Source organism: Dama dama, chromosome 20, assembly GCF_033118175.1.
Source record: "Dama dama isolate Ldn47 chromosome 20, ASM3311817v1, whole genome shotgun sequence".
NCBI lineage: Eukaryota > Metazoa > Chordata > Mammalia > Artiodactyla > Cervidae > Dama > Dama dama.
The window spans coordinates 94,665,722-94,688,876 of NC_083700.1; the positions used below are offsets into that span (position 1 = coordinate 94,665,722).

The following is a 23,155-nucleotide window of genomic DNA, read 5'->3' on the forward strand; positions in this document are numbered from 1 at the left end:
AGTTTCCTGAATGTTGAGTTTCAAGCTAACATTTTTACTCTCCTCTTTCACTTTCATCAAGAGGTTCTTTAGTTCTTCTTTACTTTCTGCCATAAGGGTGGTGTCATCTGCATATCTGAGGTTATTGATACTTCTCCCGGCAGTCTTGATTCCAGCTTTGCTTCATCCAGCCCGGCATTTTGCATGATGTACTATGCATATAATTTAAATAAGCAGGGTGACAATATACAGCCTTGTCGTACTCCTTTCCCAATTTGGAAGCAGTCTGTTGTTCCATGTCCAACTCTAACTGTTGCTTCTTGACCTGCATACAGATTTCTCAGGAGGCAGGGAAGGTGGTCTGGTATTCCCATCTCTTGAAGAATTTTCCACAGTTTATGGTGATCCACACAGTCAAAGGCTTTGGTGTAGTCAATAAAGCAAAAGTAGATGTTTTTTTGGAACTCTCTTGCTTTTTTGATGATCCAGTGGATGTTGGCATCCACTAGATGCCACAGATCTCTTCAAGAAAATTAGAGATACCAAGGGACCATTTCATGCAAAGATGAGCACAATAAAGGCCAGAAATGGTATGGACCTAACAGAAGCAGAAGATAAAAAGAGGTGGCAAGAATACACAGAAGAACTATACAAAAAAGATCTTCATGACACAGATAACCATGATGGTGTGATCACTCACCTAGAGCCAGACATCCTGGAATGTGAAGTCAAGTGGGCCTTAGGAATCATCACTTCAAACAAAGCTAGTGAAGGTGATGGAATTCCCAACGAGCTATTTCAAACCCTAAAAGATGATGCTATGAAAGTGCTGCATTCAATATGCCAGCAAATCTGGAAAACTCAGCATTGGCCACAGGACTCGAAAAGGTCAGTTTTCATTTCAATCCCCAAAAAAGGAAATGCCAAAGAATGTTCAAACTACCACACAATTGCACTCATCTCACATGTTAGTAAAGTAATTCTCAATATTCTCCAAGCCAGGCTTCAACAGTATGTGAACCGTGAACTTCCAGTTGTTCAAGCTGGACTTAGAAAAGCAGAGGAACCAGAGATTAAATTTCACCCTAAACATGGTTTTAAAATAATTGGTTTGAGCAAAATCTTAGATTCTATTAATCTTTGGCAGGCTATGACTCAGGTACTTCACAACTAGATTTATAGCCACTTCACTGACAGTTCAATTTAAAACAATAAACACTGTTGGCACTTCATTGACAGTTCAATTTTAAAGAATTTAAAACAATATACTCTGGGATGCATACACAGTGATTAGACACGAATCCTGGAAGGGAAGGTGGATGCAGTAACCAAAAAGTCACAGAATAGGAAATTAGGAAGAGATAGGTGATTTGACTGACCACCCTCTTCTCAGGGAGGAACCAGAGATTTACATGAGAGCTCTTGAGGTCCAGTCTTGGTTATAACTTTGAACTGAACAAGGATCTTCTCCAATTCTGTTTTCTCATGCTGGCTTTGAAAACTATATAGTGAAATTCAAATAAGAAAACGAAAAACCATTATTATTCTTTATAGTTGGAGACGCCACTAGCACAAGTTGCCACGACCACTCTGGAACTCAGGGCTCTTGAGTCCACCTCCCTGCCCTACACGCTGGCCTGTTAATAAGGGTATTCTCTTCCTCCTCTGGCTTTGGGCCCATAGTTTGACGTCACAGACGAACTGCCCCGCCCACCCCGCCTCTTCGGCAGCCCCGCCTCCTCGTGCGGCCCCGCCCCTCCCGGCGTTCGCCAAGCCCTGCCCCCAGGCGCTCGTACTCGAGAGGCGGCTCCGGCGCGTTCCCGCCGGGCTTCTCTTCCGGCCCCGCCCCTCCCGGCTGCTATGACAACGAGTCCGCGCCCCGCGCACCGCTGCTGCTCGGGCGGGACCCAGGCTGGACCGCGGGCCCCGGCCTGGGGGCCACAGCCGTCACCGCCGCCGCCACCTCGTCTCCTCCCCGTTCCCGTCCCGCCCTGCGTCTCCTCGCCTCCCTCGGGTCCGCGGCCGGGGTCTGTCCCCGCCGCCCCAACCCCGCCCGGATGCCGAAGGTGAAGGCGCTGCAATGCGCCCTGGCGCTGGAGATCCGCTCTGTGAGTACTGGTCGCGCCCCCACCGCCGCCGCCCGGGTGTCGTGAGCCTCGGGAATTTACTCGGGACGCCGCCTCCGTTCACTTCCGAGAACCCCGGTTCACCTAGAAACTTCCTCCACGCTCCGAGTCATCCCTATGGAGCCCTGGCCCGGTGTCACTTGGGTCTTCCTCAGCCTCAAAAATCACGAATGCCCTCCCGCTCCAGCCACACAGAGGTCTGATCCCCACCCCTCAGCTCCCCTAACTTCCTCTCAGCTTCCAGTTCGAGTTTCTTCAAATCCTGTCTAAACCACTTTTGAAAGTCCTGCTCTCCGCGTGCTTTACTTTCCAATGGATTGGGGTAGGGGTGGGGGTTTCTTTTAAAAATTCCTCTTCTCTGCGTTCTTTTCGTGAGAGATTATTACTGACCTGAGTTCTCCCCAGTCTTAGGGAGCGGGGACTGGGGATGGATTTCTTCTTAAATCAGTGATGGTGGGTTCCTTCGGACTGGTTAGCAAGCTTTGATTAGTGAAGGGGCCTTTCCTCTCAAATCTCCAAAGTAGAATCCCCACACTCCACAACCGAAGTGTGTCATCATTGCACGCAGCAGCTTGCCATCTCCCCCCGCCCCCCCCCCGCCCCGCGCCCTGCCTCCCCAGGGCCACCCCTCAGAAACCATTTAAGGTTCCTGCAGTCCCCAAACTCTCCCCATGTTGAGAGGGATCTCCTATCCTTCCCTTCACTCCAAGAAAGGCACCAACTTTAAGAGGAAACTACTCATTCTCTCAACTTGCTGGAGACGACCCGCAACCCTATGGAAGAGATGCCAAAGAGGGAGGGTCCTGTCCCCGACCTTGCTGTGGAAATCCAGCTGAGACAGAGAACTCCCGTGTCATTCCTCAGAGAAGGGCCCTGGACCTCTCCAAGCTCTGAGCAAACACCATCCCTCTAAACAATCTCATAGGACCTTCCAAGGGGTTTTGATCTCCTTCCCCCTCATTCTTTACAGAACCCTCCATTATCCTCTTAAGACGAAAACCCCAGTTTCTCTCGTGTAGAGGAAATCCACCCAAAAGTCTTTCCATACCTCTGTTTTAGACCTGTAAGCAGTTTGGAAACACAATTCCTCCTCCTTCAGTCCTTTTTTTTTTTCTTTTTCTGTTTCTTTAAGTCCTTTTATTTCTCAGTTCTTTCATCTCCCAGCAAAACGTGTGTGTGTGTGTGTGTGTGTGTGTGTGTCTGGGTGTGTGTCTGGGTGTATGGGTGTGTGCTGTGTTTTAGTACTTTACATAGCCAGTAACTCCCCTGGGTGCTGCACCGAGTAGCCCTCCCCACTTCCTTCCTGCATGCCCTGCAGTCAAGGCTCCCCCGCCTGCAACCTCTCCGAAAGCATCCCCTGCTTTCCTGTCTGTCCTTCCTCACATTATTACAGTGAGGCCAGTGAGGCACAGCCCCTGAAACCTCCAGGGAAATCACAAGACTGTTTTACGTCTTTTGCTGGGTCTTAAAGAAAGGAAGGCTGGGTAGGGCAGAGTGTGAGGCAGGGGTGGAGAACAAAGTTTCTGGTTCTCTTGTTTTATGTTTAAGGCTGCAGAGATTTTACTCCCTGCAGTGTCAGAAACTCTGTAGTTTTAGTTTCAGATGCTTTTTTAATCCCACAGCTGCCAGAGTTTGGCAGCCTTTTTGTAAAGGAGGATTCATTTGGCAAAAGAATACACAAAGCTTCCTGAACCGCTTGGCAGTTAGTAAAACTCTGGAGTTCAGCCTCTCTAGACTGGCTGCTTCCTGCTCTGCTGACCAATGGAGTTTAGCGGCCTGCGGAGAGCAGCTGCCTGTTGCATCCCTTCCTTGGCCAATCCAGTCTTGCTTAGAGGAAGTATCAGTGCTTTGTGGTGACGACTACTGCCTGAAGGGGATGGAGAGAGAAAAGTTATTTCACTCGCCTTTCTCTCCAGTATTATCAGAGGGAAAGTGAATGACTATACAGTGGAACTTTGGTGTTCATCGTGGCTTAAGAAATTATGCGTGTGGAAACATTCCTGTTTTCAACAAACATTTGAATCAAGAATTTTACAGTTCTAAGAAATCTTTTCATTGGATTATTATTATTACTTTTTTTTTTTACAGATGAGGAAATAGCATGACTAGTTTTAGGGGCAGATCTGCAGTAAGAGGCTAAGATTTCTGACCAGCAAAAGCCCAATTAAATTACTCTGATGCTCAAAAGGAGCAAAAAAAAATAAAAATAAAAACTGTTAATAATCATATAGGTTAAACAAGCTTGATTTGGCTTTGACTGAATAGAGGAGTTATATGAGCAAAGATATTTTTAATGTCTTTTCAATTTCTTTTTTTTTTCAATTTAATTCAATTATTTACATTTATGGCGTAAAAGTCAAAACTGTATAAAATGATACATTCCGAGAAGTCTCACTTCCAGCCCTATTCAAACATATTTTCCATCTATTTTTACCTGCTATAAGAAACCATTTTGACTGATTCTTCTAGTATTTCCTTTTGTAATATAATCTCAATAGATACACACACACAGTACACTGCCCCTTCCCATATATATTTTTTACTTTCCTTCCTTTCCTTCATGATAGATAGCATATTACATAAGCTACTCTGCACTTTGCTTTTATACTTTCTATAATGTATCCTGAAGATCACTCAAGATCTAAAAAAGTTGACATTTTCTTTTCCCCCTCAATTTTTTATTGACATTTTTCAAACACAGAGTTGTTGAGAGAATAGTACAATGAATAACTATATCTCATGACCTGTGTTCATTAGTTTGATATATCTGTACATTTGTATATGTATAATAAATTTTTTTTGCTAAAATATGACGGAGTTGTTGCCATGAGACTCCTGAATGCTTTAGTATATGTGTTCTAAAAATAAGGACGTTGTTCTACATAACCTCAATACTGTTATCACACCTATGATAATTATTGATGCTTTCTTAGTATCTAGTCCATTTTCAGGTTTTCCTCGTTGTCACAGAAATGACTTATATAGTTTGCTTTTCCAAACCAGGATCCAATCAAAGTTTACATGTTGCATTTGGTTGTTAGATCCTTTTAGTTCATTTTAATATAAAGCAGTTCTACTTTTTCATTTCCACAATGTCTTTTCTTTTGTGGATTTAGATAAATTCATACACTGTATATAACCATTATTCAGATCAAGGTTTAGAACTCTTGCAGCACCCCAGTAAATTCCCTTGTTCCTCCTTTTAAGCCCTGCACAAAGGGAACACTTACTCTGATTTCTGTCACTCACTACTGATTAGTTTGCCAGTACTTGAGCTTCATATTAAATGAGCTATATAGTGTAAAATATTTTCTCTGGGCTTCTCTTGCTCATTGTATTTTTGAGACCCATCCATGTTGCTGTGCTTATCAGTAGTTATTCCTTTATACTGTGTAGTAGCTATTATATGGTTCTATGGTTATATATGGTATAACCGTATCTATGGTTATATATATATATATATATATATAGTGTATATATATATATATATATATATATATATATAAAATATATATATATATATATGGTTCACACCAGATTTTGTTGTACACCACAACATGTTTATGCCTTCTCTTTATTGTTGATTATTTGGGTTGTTACCAGGTTGTGACTGTCTTGGATAAAGCTACTATGCACATTCATTCCTGAAAAAGTCTTTTTATGCACATTATGTTAAGGAGACCAGACTCGGATACAGAACATCCCATGTTATTGTCCGATTTTTTTTCCCATTGTGGTGACATTTAATTTGCTCTTCTAAATGGGAAATTAGGTGTTTAAATTCTACTTGCTTATTGAAAATGTGGCACTTCATTTTCTTCTCCCTTTTCCATGTTTATTTTTTGTTGCAGTCTTGTATTTGTGGCAATCTCATCTTTGATACTATGATAATATGAAAGCAAAAATGAGTAAACATGAAAGGTTTTGGTGTATAACACAATATTTTGAGTTGCTCAACAGAACCAAGATTTGAGAGAAAATATATTGCTGGGAAAGAAAGTGTGACTTTTCTCAAGGAACCTTGGGAAAATGATATAATATGCCAAGTAACTCAATTTTAAAGAGCAGCCAAAAATTATATTTGAAACAAATGTGATATAAAAAAGTATATTTGCTGCTGCTTCTCTCTACCTTCTTCTTATTCAGTAGTGCAGTTTCCATGAGATTTTTTTTTTTTAGGAATATAGGCAGAAGAAATTGGAGGTATAAGAGTAAAGCCCAATGCCTGGGCAGTAAAACCAGCCAATTTGCTTTACCTGAATAGTGTCAGTTTGGGATTAGTCAATATTATATAATTCCCATTTTTTCTTCTCTATATTTCCCTCACCTTGTTACCTCACTCAAATTATTGCTGGCATTGAAGCAAAGAGATCTAGGTCCTTTTCTATCACTATTCATCTGATCATCTGTGATGGTTATCTGGTTTCCTTACTCAATTATGCTGCAGTTGGTATTTCCCTGGAATACAGACTTTTTAAAACTTTGCCTATAAAGTACTTCAGACTTACAGAAAAAGAAAAGCTAAATATTGTAATCTTTCCCCACCCTGATTTAATAAATGCCCATTTTACATTTCCTGAAGATTTTTGTTTTTAAGAAAATGTTACAGATCTAGTTTAAGGCCCTTTTGCACCTCTTTCTGAGTCCAGTTTTCCTCCCTCCCTTCCTAGAGGTAACATAATCACTATCCTGAAGTTGGACTGTATTCTTTTCATTCAGGTTTTTTATGTTTGCTACATATTTGTGTATGCCTACATAATCTGTATACTATTGCTCTGTTTTAAAATCTTACACAAATGGTATAATCCTGTAGGTTGTTGTTCAGTCACCAAGTCGTGTCCGACTCTTTGCAACCCCATAGACTTCAGGAAATACTGTAGGTGTCCTGTAAATCTGTTTTCCCACTTCACTGTTTCTAAAATTTGTCGCCAAGTGTTGATTCTTGCAAATCTAGTTCATTTCCTTAATTGTTACAGTTTGTTGTTGTTGTTGTTGTTTAGTTGCTATGTCACGCCTGACATTTTTGTGATTCCATGGACTGTAGCCCATCAGGCTCCTCTCTCCATGAGATTTCCCAGGCAAGAATACTAGAGTGGGTCGCCACTTCCTTCTCCAGGGGATCTTTTCAACCCAGGGATAGAACCCGCATCTCCTGCATTGGCAGGCAGATTCTTTACCACTGAACTACCTAGGAGGCCCGGTTGTTGCATAATGCTGTATGTTTGCATGAGAGATTTAATTCTTCTTCCCCTATTGATGGACTTTTAACTGCCAGTGTTCCTCTTTTTGAATATTACAAATAGCATTGTAGTGAGAATATTCATACATATCTTGGTGTCCATGAATCTGTTGTTCTCAAGGGCTGGTACTGTGCCCTAGGGAGCATTTGTTGGGCTACCTTTGTTTGCCATAGTGGTTGCGGTGTGTGTGTGTGTGTGTGTATGTGGGTTCTATTGATATTGTCTGGTATTCTGCATGACTTGAATGTTCCCTTGAATATATATCTATACATATACATGAAAGCCTGTTTATAATTATTAGAGATTAAGAATCTAACTCTGTTTTATGTATAAACACAGACCTTTTTTGTGTGTGTGTGTGGAAAAGTTTTAAGTACAGTGATTTTTCCAGTGATGCAGTTACCATGTAAAGTGAGGAAAGAGTATACTTTGTTTTGTCTGGAACTCTGTTAAGAGTTTACTTTTTCAGAAAATCATGGCATCACTGGCAGCTTTGCTTAAATTGAGTTGCCAGTAGGTGACACCTACCATTCAGCGTTTGAAACTGACCAGTTCATGTTGATTCTGTGAATAGGTGCAAAAAGTGTATCTTCAAGCCTAGTCCTGTCTCAGCATTTACACATAGAAATATAGTATTTCTGTATTTTTTTTTTCAGTTTTGGCATTGGTTTATTTTTTCAGTTACAGCTATAGGTAAACTGCAAAATTTGTAAAAGCAGAATTTGGGATCTTAGAGACACCCAGTGCTCTAGGGTGTAGATTTAGAGATGAAACTATTGAGTCTTAGGGAATTGTGTTAGTTTCCTAGGGCTTCTATGACAAATCACCATATAACTTGTTGGTCATATGTAATGTAAATTTCAAAGATCTTCCAGTTGACGCTAATTTTTTCACTTTGTTTTTGCTTTTTTCAGTAATGCCTTTTGTTTTCAGTTTCTTTGTTCTTTTTGTTTTTGTTGCTGATAAAGAATGCTACTGAGTCCTTAACTTTTTATGGAACTATAGCATATATTTAGAAAGTGTACGTATACAAAGTGTATAATTACCACCCAGATGGATAGTCAGAATATTATCAGCACTCCAGGTTGCTTCCTTGTGCTCCATTCCTTCCTGGCTACTCCACCTCCCCTCTTCTCTTCCCAGAGGTAACCACTATCTTGACTTCTATCTCAGTGTATTTTGAACTTGTAATGTCCATTTCTCTCTCTCTTTCTCTCTGCCTCCTTTCACTCCCTGTCTCCTTCCACTTTTTTATGTGACTTCTTTGTGAGAATTCATCCATGTTGTCATGGGAAGCAGTAAGTCTTTATCCTTTCTATTGTCTCTTCCCCAACTTTATTGATATATAATTGATACATAGCATTATATATGTTTAAACTGTACAGTATGTTGATTTATGTTTATAAATTGCAAAATGATTGCTACCAAAATATTAGCTACTATCTCCATCCTGTCACATAGTTGCCATTCTTTTTTGAGTTGAGAACAGGTAAGATTTACTTTCTTAGCAACATTCAAGCATACAGTACAGTATTATTAATTATAGTGACCACGCTGTTTACATTAGATACTTGTTAATCTTATAACTAGAAGTTTACACCCTTTGACCACTTATCTCCCCATTTCCCCCACCTCCTCAACCCTTGGGAAGCACCACTCTACTCTCTGTTTCTCTGAGTTGATCTTTTTAGATTTCACATATAAGTGATATCTTACAGGGTTTGTTTTTTTCTGTTTCATTTAGCATAATGCCTTCAAGGTCCATCCAGTTTGTCACAAATGACAGGATTTCATTTTTTCTGTTGGCTGAATAGTGTTGCTACGTATATATCCCATGTTCTTTGTCCATTCATCCAGTTATCCATTGACAGACACTTAGGTTACCTTCTTATCTTGGGTGTTGTGAGTAATGCTGTTGTGAACATGAGAGTACAGATATGAGATCTTGATTTCAGTTCCTTTGGGTATACATCCAAAATTAGGGTTGCTGCATCATATATGGTCATTCTATTTCGGGTTATTTGAGGAACCTCCGTACTGTTTTCCACAGTGTCTGTGCGCAATTTTCATTCCCACAAGCAGTGTCTTTACGATTCCCTTTTCTTTAGATCCTCACCAACACTGGTTATATCATGTCTTCTTCATGATATTTCCTCTGATATGTGTGAAGTGATATCTAATTGTAGTTTTGATTTGCATTTCCCTGATGATTTGTGATGTTGAGCATCTTTTCATGTACCTGTTGGCTGTTTAATTCCTTATGATTATACAGTCAGTCAGTTCAGTCACTGAGTCGTGTCCGACTCTTTGTGACCCCATGGACTGCTGCGCGCCAAGCTTCCCTGTCTATCACCAATTCCTGGAGCTTACTCAAACTCACATCCATTGAGTCAGTGATCCCATCCAACCATCTCATCCTCTGTTGTCCCCTTCTCTTCCCACCTTCAATCGTTCCCAGCATCAGGGTCTTTTTCAATGAGTCAGTTCTTCACATCAGGTGACCAAAATATTGGAGTTTCAACTATAGCATCAGTCCTTCCAATGAATATTCAGGACTGATTTCCTTTAGGATGGACTGGTTGGATCTCCTTGCAGTCCAAGGAACTCTCAAGAGTCTTCCCCAATACCACACTTCAAAAGCATCAATTTTTAGGTGCTCAGCTTTCTTTATAGTCCAACTCTCACATCCATACATGACTACTGGAAAAACCATAGCTTTGACTAGATGGACTTTTGTTGGCAAAGTAATGTCTCTGTTTTTTAATATGCTGTCTAGGTTGGTCATAGGTTTTCTTCCAAGGAGTAAGCGTCTTTTAACTTCATGGCTGCAGTTGCCATCTGCAGTGATTTTGGAGCCCAAGAAAATAAAGCTCTCACTGTTTCCATTGTTTCCCCATCTATTTGCCGTGAAGTGATGGGACTGGATGCCATGATCTTAGTTTTCTGAATGTTGAGCTTTAACTCAACTTTTTCACTCTCCTCTTTCACTTTCATCAAGAGGCTCTTTAGTTCTTCTTTGCTTTCTTCAATAAGGGTGGTGTCATCTGCATACCTGAGGTTATTGGTATTTCTCCCGTCAATATTGATTCCAGCTTGTGCTTCATCCAGCCTGACATTTCCATTATGTACTCTGCATAGAAGTTAAACAAGCAGGGTGACAATATATAGCCTTGATGTACTCCTTTCTCAATTTGGAAGCAGTCTGTTGTTCCATGTCCAGTTCTAACTGTTGCTTCTTGACCTGCATACAGATTTCTCAGGAGGCAGGTCAGGTGGTCTGGTATTCTCCTCTCCTGAAGAATTTTCCAGTTTGTTGTGAACCACACAATCAAAGGCTTTGGCGTAGTCAATAAAGCAGAAGTAGGTGTTTTTCTGGAACTCTCTTGCTTTTCTGATGATTCAGTAGATGTTGGCAATTTGATCTCTGGTTCCTCTGCCTTTCCTAATCCAGCTTGAACATCTGGAAGTTCTCGGTTCATGTAATGTTGAAGCCTGGCTTGAAGAATTTTGAGTATTACTTTGCTATTATGTGCGATGAGTGCAGTTGTGCAGTAGTTTGAGCATTCTTTGGCATTGCCTTTCTTTGGGATTGGAATGAAAACTGACCTTTTCCAGTCTTGTGGCCACTGCTGAGTTTTCCAAATTTGCTGGGATATTGAGTGCAGCACTTTCACAGCATCATCTTTTAGGATTTGAAACAGCTCAGCTGGAATTCTCTCACCTCCACTAGCTTTATTGGCAGTGATGCTTCCTAAGGCCCACTTGACTTCACATTCCAGGACATCTTGCTCTAGATGAGTGATCACACCACTGTGGTTATCTGGGTCATGAAGATCTTTTTTGTATGATTCTTCTGTGTATTCTTGCCACCTCTTCTTAGTATCTTCTGCTTCTGTTAGATCCATACCACTTCTGTCCTTTATTGTGCCCATCTTTCCATGAAATGTTCCCTTGGTATTTCTAATTTTCTTGAAGAAGTCTCTAGTCTTCCCATTCTATTGTTTTCCTCTATTTCTTTGCACTGATCACTGAGGAAGGCTTTCTGATCTCTCCTTGCTATTCTTTGGAACTCTGCATTCAAATGGGTGTATCTTTCCTTTTCTCCTTTGCTTTTCACTTCTCTTCTTTTCACAGCTATTTGTAAGGCCTCCTCAGACAACTGTTTTGCCTTTTTGCATCTCTTTTTCTTGGGGATGGTCTTGATCACTGCCTCCTGTATAAAGTAATGAACCTCTGTCCATAGTTCTTCAGGCACTCTATCAGATCTAATCCCTTGAATCTATTTGTCACTTCCATTGTATAATCTTAAGGGATTTGATTTAGGTCATACCTGAATGGTCTAGTGGTTTTCCCTACTTTCTTTTATTTAAGTCTGAATTTAGCTATAAGGAGTTCATGATCTGAGCCACAGTCAGCTCCCAGACTTGTTTTTGCTGACTATGTAAAGTTTTTCCACTTTTGGCTGCAAATAATATAGTCAATCTGATTTCGCTATTGACCATCTGGTGATGTCCATGTGCAGAGTCTTCTCCTTTGTTGTTGGAAGAGGGTGTTTGCTATGACCAGTGTGTTGTCTTGGTAAAACTCTGTTAGCCTTTGCCCTGCTTCATTCTGTACTCCAAGGCCAAATTTGCCTGTCACTCCAGGTGTTTCTTGACTTCTATTTTAGCATTCCAGTTCCCTATATAATGAAAATATATAATGAAAAGGACATCTTTTTCAGGGTGTTAGTTCTAGAAGGTCTTGTAGGTCTTCATAGAACCATTCAGCTTCAGCTTCTTCAGAATTACTGGTCAGGGCATAGACTTGAATTACTATGATATTGAATGGTTTGCCTTGAAAATGAACAGAGATCATTCTGTCATTTTTGAGATTGCATCCAAGTACTGCATTTCAGACTCTTTTGTTGACTATGATGGCTACTCCATTTCTTCTGAGGGATTCTTGGCCACAGTAGTAGATATAATGGTCATCTGAGTTAAATTCACCCATTCCAGTCCATTTTAGTTCACAGATTCCTAAGATGTTGACATTCACTCTTGCCATCTCCTGTTTGATGACTTCTAATTTGCCTTGATTCATGGACCTAACATTGCAGGTTGGTATGAAATATTGCTCTTTCCAGCATCAGACTTGACTTCCATCACTAGTCACATCCACAGCTGGGTGTTGTTTTTACTCTGTCTCTGTCTCTTCATTGTTTCTGGAGTTATTTCTGCACCGATCTCCAGTAGCATATTGGGCACCTACTGACCTGGGGAGTTCATCTTTCAGTGTCCTATCTTTTTGCCTTTTCATACTGTTCATGGGATTCTCAAGGCAAGAATACTGAAGAGGTTTGCCATTCCCTTCTCCAGTGGACCATGTTTTGTCAGAACTCTCCACCAAGAACCGTCTGTCTTGGGTGTCCCTACATGGCATGGCTCATAGTTCTCAACATGGCAGAGTAGAAGGACGTGCACTCTTCTTCTCTTGTGAGAACTCCACAATTACAACTCGCTGCTGAACCATCGACAGGAGAATGTTGGATCCCACCAAAAAAAGTTAGCTCACGTCCAAGGGCAAAGGAGAACCATCCAGGAGGATGGTAGGAGGGGTGAAATCATGTTTAGAATCAAACCCCACCAGAGATGCTTGGACGGTTCAAACAAATGTTTTACGCACCAGGACCCAAGGACCCCACAGAGACTGAGCCAGAACTGTGTTTGAGTGTCTCCTGCAGAGGTATGAGTCAGCAGGGGCTCTGGGTGCAGTAGACCTGGGTATGGCATAAGCCCTCTTGGAGGAGGTAGCCATTAACCCTACCATGAAGCCGCCAGAACTTACACAGGACTAAGGAAATAGACTTTTGGAGGGCACAAACAAAACCTTGTGCCCACCAGGACCCAAGAGAATGGAACAGTGACCCTACAAGAGACTGACCCAGACTTGCCCATGAGTGTTCAGGAGACTCTGGCAGAGGCGTGGGTGGGCGGTAACTTGCTGCAGGGTTGGGGGCATGCAGCAGTGTGTGTGCACGGGACCTTTTGAAGTAGGTTGCCATTATCTTCATTACCTCCACCATAGTTTGGCCTCAGGTGAAACAATAGGGAGGGAACACCGCCCCGCCCATCAACAGAAAATTGAATCAAAGATTTACTGAGCATGGCCCTGCCCATCAGAACAAGACCTAGTTTCCCCCTCAGTCAGTCTCTCCCATCAAGAAGCTTCTATAAGCCTCTTATCCTTCTCCATCAGAGGGCAGGCAGAGTGAAAACCACAGTCAGAGAAAACTAACCAATCTGATTGCATGGACCAGCAGCCTTGTCTAACTCATGATTATACAGAGGAAGTGACAAATAGATTCACAGGATTAGATCTGATAGACAGGGTACCTGAAGAAATAGGGACAGAGGTTCATGACATTGTACAAGAGGCAGTGATCAAGACTATTCCCAAGAAAAAGAAATGCAAAAAGGCAAAATAGTTGTCTAAGGAGGCCTTACAAATAGCTTAGAAAAGAAGAGAAACTAAAGGAAAAGGAGAAAAGGAAAGATATACTCATCTGAATGCAGAGTTCCAAAGAGTAGTAAGGAGAGATAAGAAAGTCTTCCTCAGTGATCAGTGCCAATAAATAGAGGAAAACAATAGAATGGGAAAGACTAGAGATCTCTTCAAAAAAATTAAGAGATACCAAGGGAATATTTCATGCAAAGATGGACACTGTAAAGGACAGAATTGGTATAGACCTATCAGAAGCAGATGATGTTAAGAAGAGGTCCAAGAATACACTGAAGAACTATACAAAAAAGATCTTAATGACCCAAATAACCACAGTGGTGTGATCACTCACCTAGAGCCAGACATCCTGAAATGCAAAGTCAAGTAGACCTTAGGAACCATCACTACCAACAAAATTAGTGGAGGTGAGGGAATTCCAGTTGAGTTATTTAAAATCCTAAAAGATGATGCTGTGAAAGTGCTGCACTCAGTATGCCAGCAAATTTGGAAAACTCAGCAGTGGCCACAGGACTGGAAAAGGTCAGTTTTCATTCCCATCCCAAAGAAAGGCAGTCCCCAAGAATGCTTAAACTACTGCACAACTGCACTCATCTCACACACTAGTAAAGTAATGCTCAAAATTCTCCAAGCGAGGCTTCAGTAGTGCATGAACTGTGGAGCTGAATTTAGAAAAGACAGGGGAACCAGAGATCAAATTGCCAACATCCATTGGATCATAGAAAAAGCAAGAGAGAAAAAGCACAGAAAAGACATCTGCTTCTGCTTTATTGACTACACCAAAGCCTTTGTCTGTGTGAGTCACAACAAACTGTGGAAAATTCTTCAAGAGAGGGAAATACCAGATCACCTTACCTGCCTCCTGGGAAATCTGTATGCAGGTCAAGAAGCAACAGTTAGAACTGGACATGGAGTAATGGACTGGTTCCAAATTGGGAAAGGAGTAGTATGTCAAGGCTGTATATTGTCACCCTGCTTTTTTAACTTATATGCAGAATCGTCATGTGAAATGCCAGGCTGATTGAAGTAGAAGCTGGAATCAAGACTGCTGGGAGAAATATCTGTAACTTTAGATATGCAGATGACACCACCCTTATGGCAGAAAGCAAATGAGAGCTAAAGAGCTTCTTGATGAAAGTGAAAAAGGAGAGTGAAAAAGTTGGCTTAAAACTCAACATTCAGAAAACTAAGATCATGACATCTGGTCCCATCACTTCATGGCAAATAGATGGGGAAACAATGAAAACAGTGAGATACTTTATTTTCTTGGGCTCCAAAATCACTGCTGATGGTGACTACATCATGAAATTAAAGGACGCTTGCTCCTTGCTAGAGAAACTATGATCAACCTAGACAGCATATTAAAAAAGCAGAGATATTACTTTGGCGACAAGGTCCGTCTAGTCAAAGCTGTGGTTTTTTCAGTAGTCATGTATAGGCGTGAGAGTTGGACTGTAAAGAAAGCTGAGCGGTGAAGAATTGATGCTTTTGAACTGTGGTGTTGGAGAAGACTCTTGCAAGTCCCTTGGACTGCAAGGAGATCGAACCAGTCCATTCTGAAGGAAATCAGTCCTGAATATTCATTGGAAGGATTGATGCTGAAGCTGAAGCTCTAGTACTTTGGCCACTTGATGCGAAGAACTGACTCATTTGAAAAGACCCTGATACTGGGAAAGATTGAAGGTAGGAGGAGAAGGAGACAACAGAGGATGAGAATGTTGGATGGCATCACTGACTCGATGGACATGAGTTTCAGTAAGCTCCAGGAGTTGGTGATGGTAGGGAAGCCTGGCATGCTGCAGTCCATGGGATCGCAAATAGTTGGACACAACTGAGACTGAGTGAACTGAACTGAACTTGGAAAACTGTTCCTTTTCTCTGTGTCCATTCTACTGTTGATGACATTTTCATTTTTTTCCAATTTTGTAATACTAGAAATTGTGCTCCGATGAACATTTCTGTACATGTCCTTGCATATTTTGAATTCAGCAACATTGCTGAAATCTCATATAAATTATTTGGATTTCCTATGTGGAAAATCATGTTTACAGATAAAGTCAGTTTTGACTTCTGTACAATCTTTTTTCTTTTTCTTACTTATGTCTTGACTAGTACAGTGTTAAGTAGTGGGAATAACAGTACATATACTTGTCATTTTATTTAAGTTATGGTGAAGTCACCAGTATTAGATAGAATCTTAAAAAAATGCTGTCAGTGGACTAGTTTTTGACTTTAAAAAGCAATGACAATTTCATATATTTCAACCTAATATAATATTGGGTGTAGGATTTTCATTTAAGTTAAGAAAGTTCCCTTCTATCCCTAATTTTTTTTTTTTTTTTTTTGCCACACTGTTTGGCCTATGTGATATGGAATCTTAGTTCCCTACCATGATTGAACCAGGGACCTTGGAAGTGAGAGTGCAGAGTCCTAACCACTGGACTACCACGGAATTCCCCATAATATTTAAAATATTCTGAGCTTGAATTATACTGAATGGTTTTCCCTAAGCCTAATGTTGTGTTGTTCAGTTGCTCAGTTGTGTCCGACTCTTTGCGACCCCATGGATTGTAGCCCACCAGACTCCTCTGTCCATGGGATTTTTTTTTAACGGCAAAAATACTGAAATGGTTTGCCGTTTCCTCCTCCAGGAAAATATTGAATATTTTCTAATTTTTATAAAATTTATTGTATACTATTTACTTTGGCTTATGAGCTATTTTAAGAGTTTGCTTAAATTTCAAGATATAGAATTTATATGTATCTTTTTCTTCCTCCCCTTCCCTCTTCCCCCACTCCCCACGCATGCACACACACATATACATGCATTTTGTCTTTTATTGTGGTATTTTTTTAAAAAATCACTCATTTATTTGATTGTTTCTGGCTATGCTGGTCTTCGTTGTTGTGCGCAGTCTTTCTCTAGTTGTGGTGAGTGGGGGCTGCTCTCAGTTGTGGTGCACAGGCTGCTCATTTTAGTGGCTTCTCTTGTTGCAGATGACTTCGGTAGTTGCCGCATACGGGCTCTAGAGCACTGGCTCAGTAGTTGTGGCTCATGGGTTTAGTTGCCCTGCACCACGTGGGATCTTCCCAGACCAGGAATTGAACCTGTCCCCTGCCTTGGGAGGCAGATTCTTAACCCCTGGACCACTGGCGAAGTCCTAATGTATTTTAATATAATTGCATTGGGAGTATTGAATGAAATTTGGGTCATACTGATTGTTTTTGTTGCAATTTTCAATGTATTGTTATCCAATTATTATGTATATATTTATAAATAATCCAATTATTGCAAATGTTGCAAATTCACTTGAAAATGATATATTGATTTATTTGTTGGATGTAGGGTTCTATCTGCCATTATCAGATAGTTTATTTTCTCTGAAATATCTTCAAGTCTATATTAAATTTTTTGTCTGCATATAACCTGTACCAGACTGTAATGGAGTTAATAGAATCTTCAGTCTTGATATTAAAATCTTCACTATGATAATGTATTTTCACTTTATGCTTGATACATTCTAGTACACTATGATGTATAGAATTATATATTCATTTCTATTCTGTTTTGCACTGGGTTTGTACTTTCCATCTGAGAATTTGTGGGTTTCTGCTGTTCTGGGACATTCTTAGCTTTTATATCTTTCAATATTGTTTTTATGCTGTTCTCTCTTTTCTGCGGGCAGTACAATTAGACATATATTAGAACTTTTATATTTTCTTTCTTAAGTACTTTTTGTTATAAATATATTTATTTTTGTATCCTCTTGTTTTGAGATAATTCTGTAGTGTTATTTCCTTATTAACTTAAAATTTTAAGTCTTCTCTATTAGAGATTTTTAACTTCATTGACTACATATTCTAGGATTTCTCATTTAGTGTCTCTTTTTAAACATATGCCAGATAATTACATTTTTCCTATTTTGATTTCATAATTTTTGTTTTTTATGGAATTTTCTCCCCTTATTAGATGAAAGATTTTAAATACTTAACATTGTTTTCAGGTTGTGTAAATTTCTTTAGTTTTCTTTCATATTCTTTCAGTAATATTTGTAGTTTTCAGAATACATGTCTTATACATATTTTGTTAAATTTGTACCTTAGCAGTACATGCCTTAGATTTTAATGATATTATAAATGGTGTTAAATTTTCTAAAATATTGTTTCTAATGTATAGAAATAAAGTTGATTTTTTGCATATTGAATGCAAAAAATTCCTATATCCTTTTATGGTTATTGAGACTTGTTCTATGGCTCATATCATCTGTCTGGATTCGTGTTTTCATGTGTACTTCTGTTGTTGTATAGAGTATTATGTAAATGTCAGTTAGGTCAAATTACTTGAATGCTATTGTCTATATCTTCTGTACCCTTTATGATTTTTTTCTTCTTATATCGGTTACTAGGAAGTGTCAAAATTCAGTTTATAATTTTTTGCATCATTACTTTGACATTGTGTTATTAGGTACATACAATTTAATTTTCTGTATCTTTTCATGAATCAAATTTTTAATTGATATGAAGTGTTCCACTTTAACCTTGGTAATCTTTCTCTGAAGTCTACTTTATATCATATTAAAATGGCTACCCTAGATTTCTTATGATAAGTGAATGTCTGGTATATCTTTTTCTATAATTTTAGTTTAACCCTGAATCTTTTAAAAATTTGAGAAATAATTCACACATCATAAAATCCACCCTTTTAAAGTATACAGTTCAGCAAATTTTTATATATTCACGAAGTTGTGTAATAATCACTACTAGTTCCAGAACATTTTCATTACCCCATAAAGAAATTTCATAATTTCATCTCCCTCTCCCCCAACCCCTGGCTACCAGTAATCTAATTTCTAGATCTATGGATTTGCCTATAATGAACATTTTTGTAAGTGGAATTATATAATATGTGGACTTCTGTGTCTGACTTCTTTCAGTTAGCATAATGTTTTTAAGATTCATCCATGTCATTGTATTTATCAGTATATTATAAGTGCTTTATTCCTTTTTATGGCCAAATCATATTCTACTGTATGGATATACCACATTTAGCTTATCCACATTTTGCTTATCCATCAGTTGGTTGACATTTGGGTTGTATCCACATTTTGGCTATTACGAATAATGCTGTTATACTTTTGGACATGTTATTGTGTGGATGTATGTTTTCCTTACTCCTGGGTGTATACCTAGCAAGTTGCTGGTTCTTGTGGTAGCTGTTTACTTTTCTTGAGTAACTACAAAAATTTTACCATAGTGACTACACCATTTTACTTTTCCATCAGCACAGTATGAGGGTTCCAATTTTTTGACACCCTCCCTGACACTTGTTCTGTCCATCGTTTTATTTATAGCCATCCTAGAGAGTATGAAGAGAAATCTCACTGTGATTTTGATTTATATTTCCTTAGTGACTAATGATGTTGAACATGTTTTCATGTGCTTTTTGGCCATTTGTTCATCTTCTTTAGAGAGATGCCTGTTGGTTTTTCCATCATGTTTTTTGGAGTTGTTAAGTTCATATATCTTTATGTTGTTGTATCTTCTTAAAGTGTAATTATTGCCTATCTTTTTACTTGTTATGTCATTTATAATGCATAGGTTATTTTTTTCCACCCTTTTACTTATCAACCCATGTGTGTCTTTGAATTTAAAGCAAGTCTCTTGTTTTCAACACATGGTTGGATTATAATTTTTTTTTAAACGTATTTTGTAAAAATTTATGTTTTGGCTGTGCTAGATCTTCACTGCCGTATGAGCCTTTCTCTCGTTGTGGCGAGCGGGAGCATCTCTCTAGTTTGGGTACGTGGCATTTCGTTGCAGCGGCTTCCCTTATTGCAGAGACGGGCTCTAGCGTGTGCAGCCTTCAGGAGCTGCAGCATGTGGGTGCCCTCGCTGTTTCTCCTGGGCTCTGGGGCACAGGCTCAGCACTTGGGGTGCATGGGCTTAGCTGTTCCGTGGCACGTGGGATCTTCTCAGACCAGGGGTCCAGCCCACGTCTCCTGCATTGGCAGGTGGGTTCTTTACCACTGAGCCCCCAGGGAAACCTGGACTATAGTTTTTAGTCCATCTTGCTAAACTCTACCTTTTGATGAGAAGTGTTTAGTCAGTTTACCTTTAATATAAGATAAGGTAGGATTTACCTTTGTCATTTTGCTATTTGTTTTCTGTCTTTTCTGTATTAATGCCTTTTTTGTTTCTCTTTTTCTGCATTAGGGACTTCTTTAGTGTTAACTATTATCTAGTGTGCCATTTTAATTCCCTTGTTTCTATTACTGTATTGTTTGAGTTATTTTCTTAATGGTTGTTCTGGGGTTCACAGTTTTTTAACAATATAGTATGGATTAATACCAATTTAATTTGAATAACGCATAAAACCTTTGCTTTTATTTAGTTTGTTCCCTCTCCTCTTTATAATTTTATTATCATGCAGATAACATCTGTATACATATACGCTCTTCAACATAATTTAGTAATTGTTGTTTTATTCAATTTTATTTTAAATAAGAATGGATAAGTGAGAGAAAAATACAATTATATTGTCTTAGGTTTCCCCGTGTAGTTCCCTTACTGGTGTTTAGTTTTTCCCGTACATTTTAGCTGCTGCCCTTTCATTTTAATTTGAAGGATTCTCTTTAGTAATTCTTGTAGGAAAGTTCTCATGATAAATTATCCTTTTGTTTAAGAAAAGCCTTAATTTTCCATCTTTTGTGAAGGAGAATATCCTGGATATTGAACTATCGAATATCTTCTTTTAGTACTTTGAATACGTCATTCCACCTTCTTCTACTTAATGTTTCTGATGAGAAATCAGCTGTTATTACTATTGAGGTTTTCTAGTACCTACTGAAACATTTTCCCTTTGCTTCTTTCAAGATTCTTCATCTTTGTCTTTGAAAAAGTCTGATTATGATGTGTGTGATTTGGAGTTATTGGAGTTTGTTGGATTGAATATATAGATTGTTTTTCTTTAAATTTCAGAAGTTTTCATCCATTAGTTCAGCTACTGTTCTTTCTGGCTGCTTGTCCTCTATTTTAGGGGGTCCCATTATATCTATGTTACTGTGCCTTATGGTTTCCCACAGGTCTCAGAGACTGTTTCATTTTTCTTTTCTCTTTCTTTACCTCAGGCTGGATAATCTCAATTGACTACTTTTCAGGTTCATTTATTCTTTCTTCTGCCAACTTATATCTGCTCTTGAGATTCTCTAGTGAATTTTTCATTTATTATGTACTTTTCAACTCTAAAATTTCTATTTTTTTAAAGTAATTTCTGTCTACCTATTGATATTCCTTATTTGATGAGACATAATTGATGACGAACTAAAGCACTTCTTGAGAGTGAAATGGGAGGGTGAAAAAGCTAGCTTGAAACTCAACATTCAAAAAACTATGATCATACCATCCAGTCCCATCACTTTATGGCAAATAGAAGGGAAAAAAGTAAAAGCAGTGACAGATTTTATTTTCTTGGGCTCCAAAATCACTGTGGATGGTGACTGTAGCCATGAAACTAAAATATGCTTGCTCCTTGGGAGAAAAGCTATGACAAAACTAGACAGCACATTAAAAAGCAGAGACATTGCTTTGCTGACAAAGGTCAGTATAGTCAAAGCTATGTTTTTTCCAGTAGTCATGTACAGATGTGGAATTGGACCATAAAGAAGGCTGGGCACCAAAGACTTGATGCTTTTGAGTTGTGAAGCTGGAGAAGAGTCTTGAGAGTCCCTTGGACTGCAAGGAGATCAGACCAGTCAATCCTAAATGAAATCAACCCAGAATATCCTGATGCTGAAGCTGAAGCTCCAGTCCTTTGGCCACCCGATGTGAGGAGCTGACTCATTGGAAAAGACTCTGATGCTGGGAAAGATTGAAGGCAGGAGGACAAGGGATCAGCAAAGGATGAAATGGTTAGATCGCATCATCAACTCAGCAGACATGAATTTGAGCTAATTCCAGGAGATAGTGGAGGACAGAGAAGCCTGGTATGCTACAGTCCATGATGTTGCAAAGAGGTGGACATGACTTAGGAACTGAACAACAACAAAAACAAAGGCAATAATTATCCATATGATTGTTTTAAGTCAACCAGTTTGCTATTTATTTTCTGTTTGTTCCATAGGATTGTCTTTAAACCTTCTTTTAATGCCTTCTTTTTGGAATGTTCCATGGTATTCCTTTAAAGAATGGTAGAATTGTAGATAAGAAAAGATGCCATGTCTTCTTATCATATATAACAAATTGGGAAAACACTCAGCAGTTTTCAGTGAGGACAATTAGAGCTGTACTGCCCAGTATAAACTAGTTGCCCTAAGTAAGTGATAAATTATCACTAGTGATAAATTTTGTGATAAATTAACTTTATAATAATTTTATTTAATTCAGTATATCAAAGTATTATCCTTTCAACATGTAGTTAATATAAAAGTTGTTAATGAGATATTTTACACTATTTTTGGTAAAAATTCCTTAAATATTTTAGAACAAGTCTTCAAAAATCTTCAAAATCTTGTGTTTCATACTAACCATCCATCTCAATTTGGAGCAGTCACATCTGTATATAACAAATATGTAGAAGGACTCTACAGGTTTGTTTTAAATGAGGAGTAGAAAATGAAGCTTTCAGACAGAGTGAAATTTCTGAGGACCTTAATTGATTTTAATAATCAGTAGTGAATTATTAGGACAGAAGTAGAAAATAGAATAAGAGGTAGATAGACTCAAAGTAACTGGCATAGAAAATAATCTTAGCTGCTGTATACAAAGGGACATGAAGTGACTCATTTATTGTGTGACTTTAAGTAGTAAATTACCTTGTCTTTATTGGGGATCTGTTGTTTCCCTGCATAAAAATTTCAGAGCTTTACTAGATTATTTCTAAGATACTTCTTAATACTGAGAGTCTGAGTATTTGGATACATTGATGAGGAAATTAGAATTTCTGTTCTCAAGAGTTTATAGTCAAGTTAAAGAGGTAAGGTGTACCTATTTGATGGACATGTGGGGAGACAATTAGGGCCTTAAAAGAACTGTAAAATGCTATGAGAAACTAAGACTTATTTACTTGAATATAATAAATTCACAACAAATGTTTGAATTAGAACGAATTCAGTAGTGATAATTGGCCAATCAAGAGAAGTTTTGTATATTGAGATGTCAGTTAATGAAAGCCTTGGGAGATAGAAGTAGGTGAGGAGGAGATGGAATGGAGTAGTAATCCAGATAATGAAAGAATGTGTGGCAAGAAATCCATGTGTGTTTGAAACAATAACACATGTACTTTGTAGTTTCAGGAGATATTGAGTAATATAGGTA

General features: G+C 38.9%; 1 protein-coding gene across 10 annotated transcripts in view; it reads left to right on the top strand.

Annotated features, from left to right (window-relative positions):
- The first annotated feature begins 1,852 nt into the window (after positions 1-1,852).
- SPATA6 (spermatogenesis associated 6) overlaps positions 1,853-23,155 on the top strand; it is a 169,811-nt gene continuing 148,508 nt past the window's right edge. The window contains exon 1 of one of the 10 annotated variants that reach the window (XM_061121954.1): positions 1,853-2,087. In XM_061121954.1, coding sequence (XP_060977937.1) covers positions 2,037-2,087 — 51 coding nt within the window. In that variant the 5' untranslated portion in view covers positions 1,853-2,036. Of the gene's footprint in view, positions 2,088-2,259; positions 2,303-12,410; positions 12,444-21,349; positions 21,826-23,155 lie in introns of those variants that run through there. The other 9 variants (XM_061121957.1, XM_061121958.1, XM_061121960.1 and 6 more) reach the window with 9 other exon arrangements.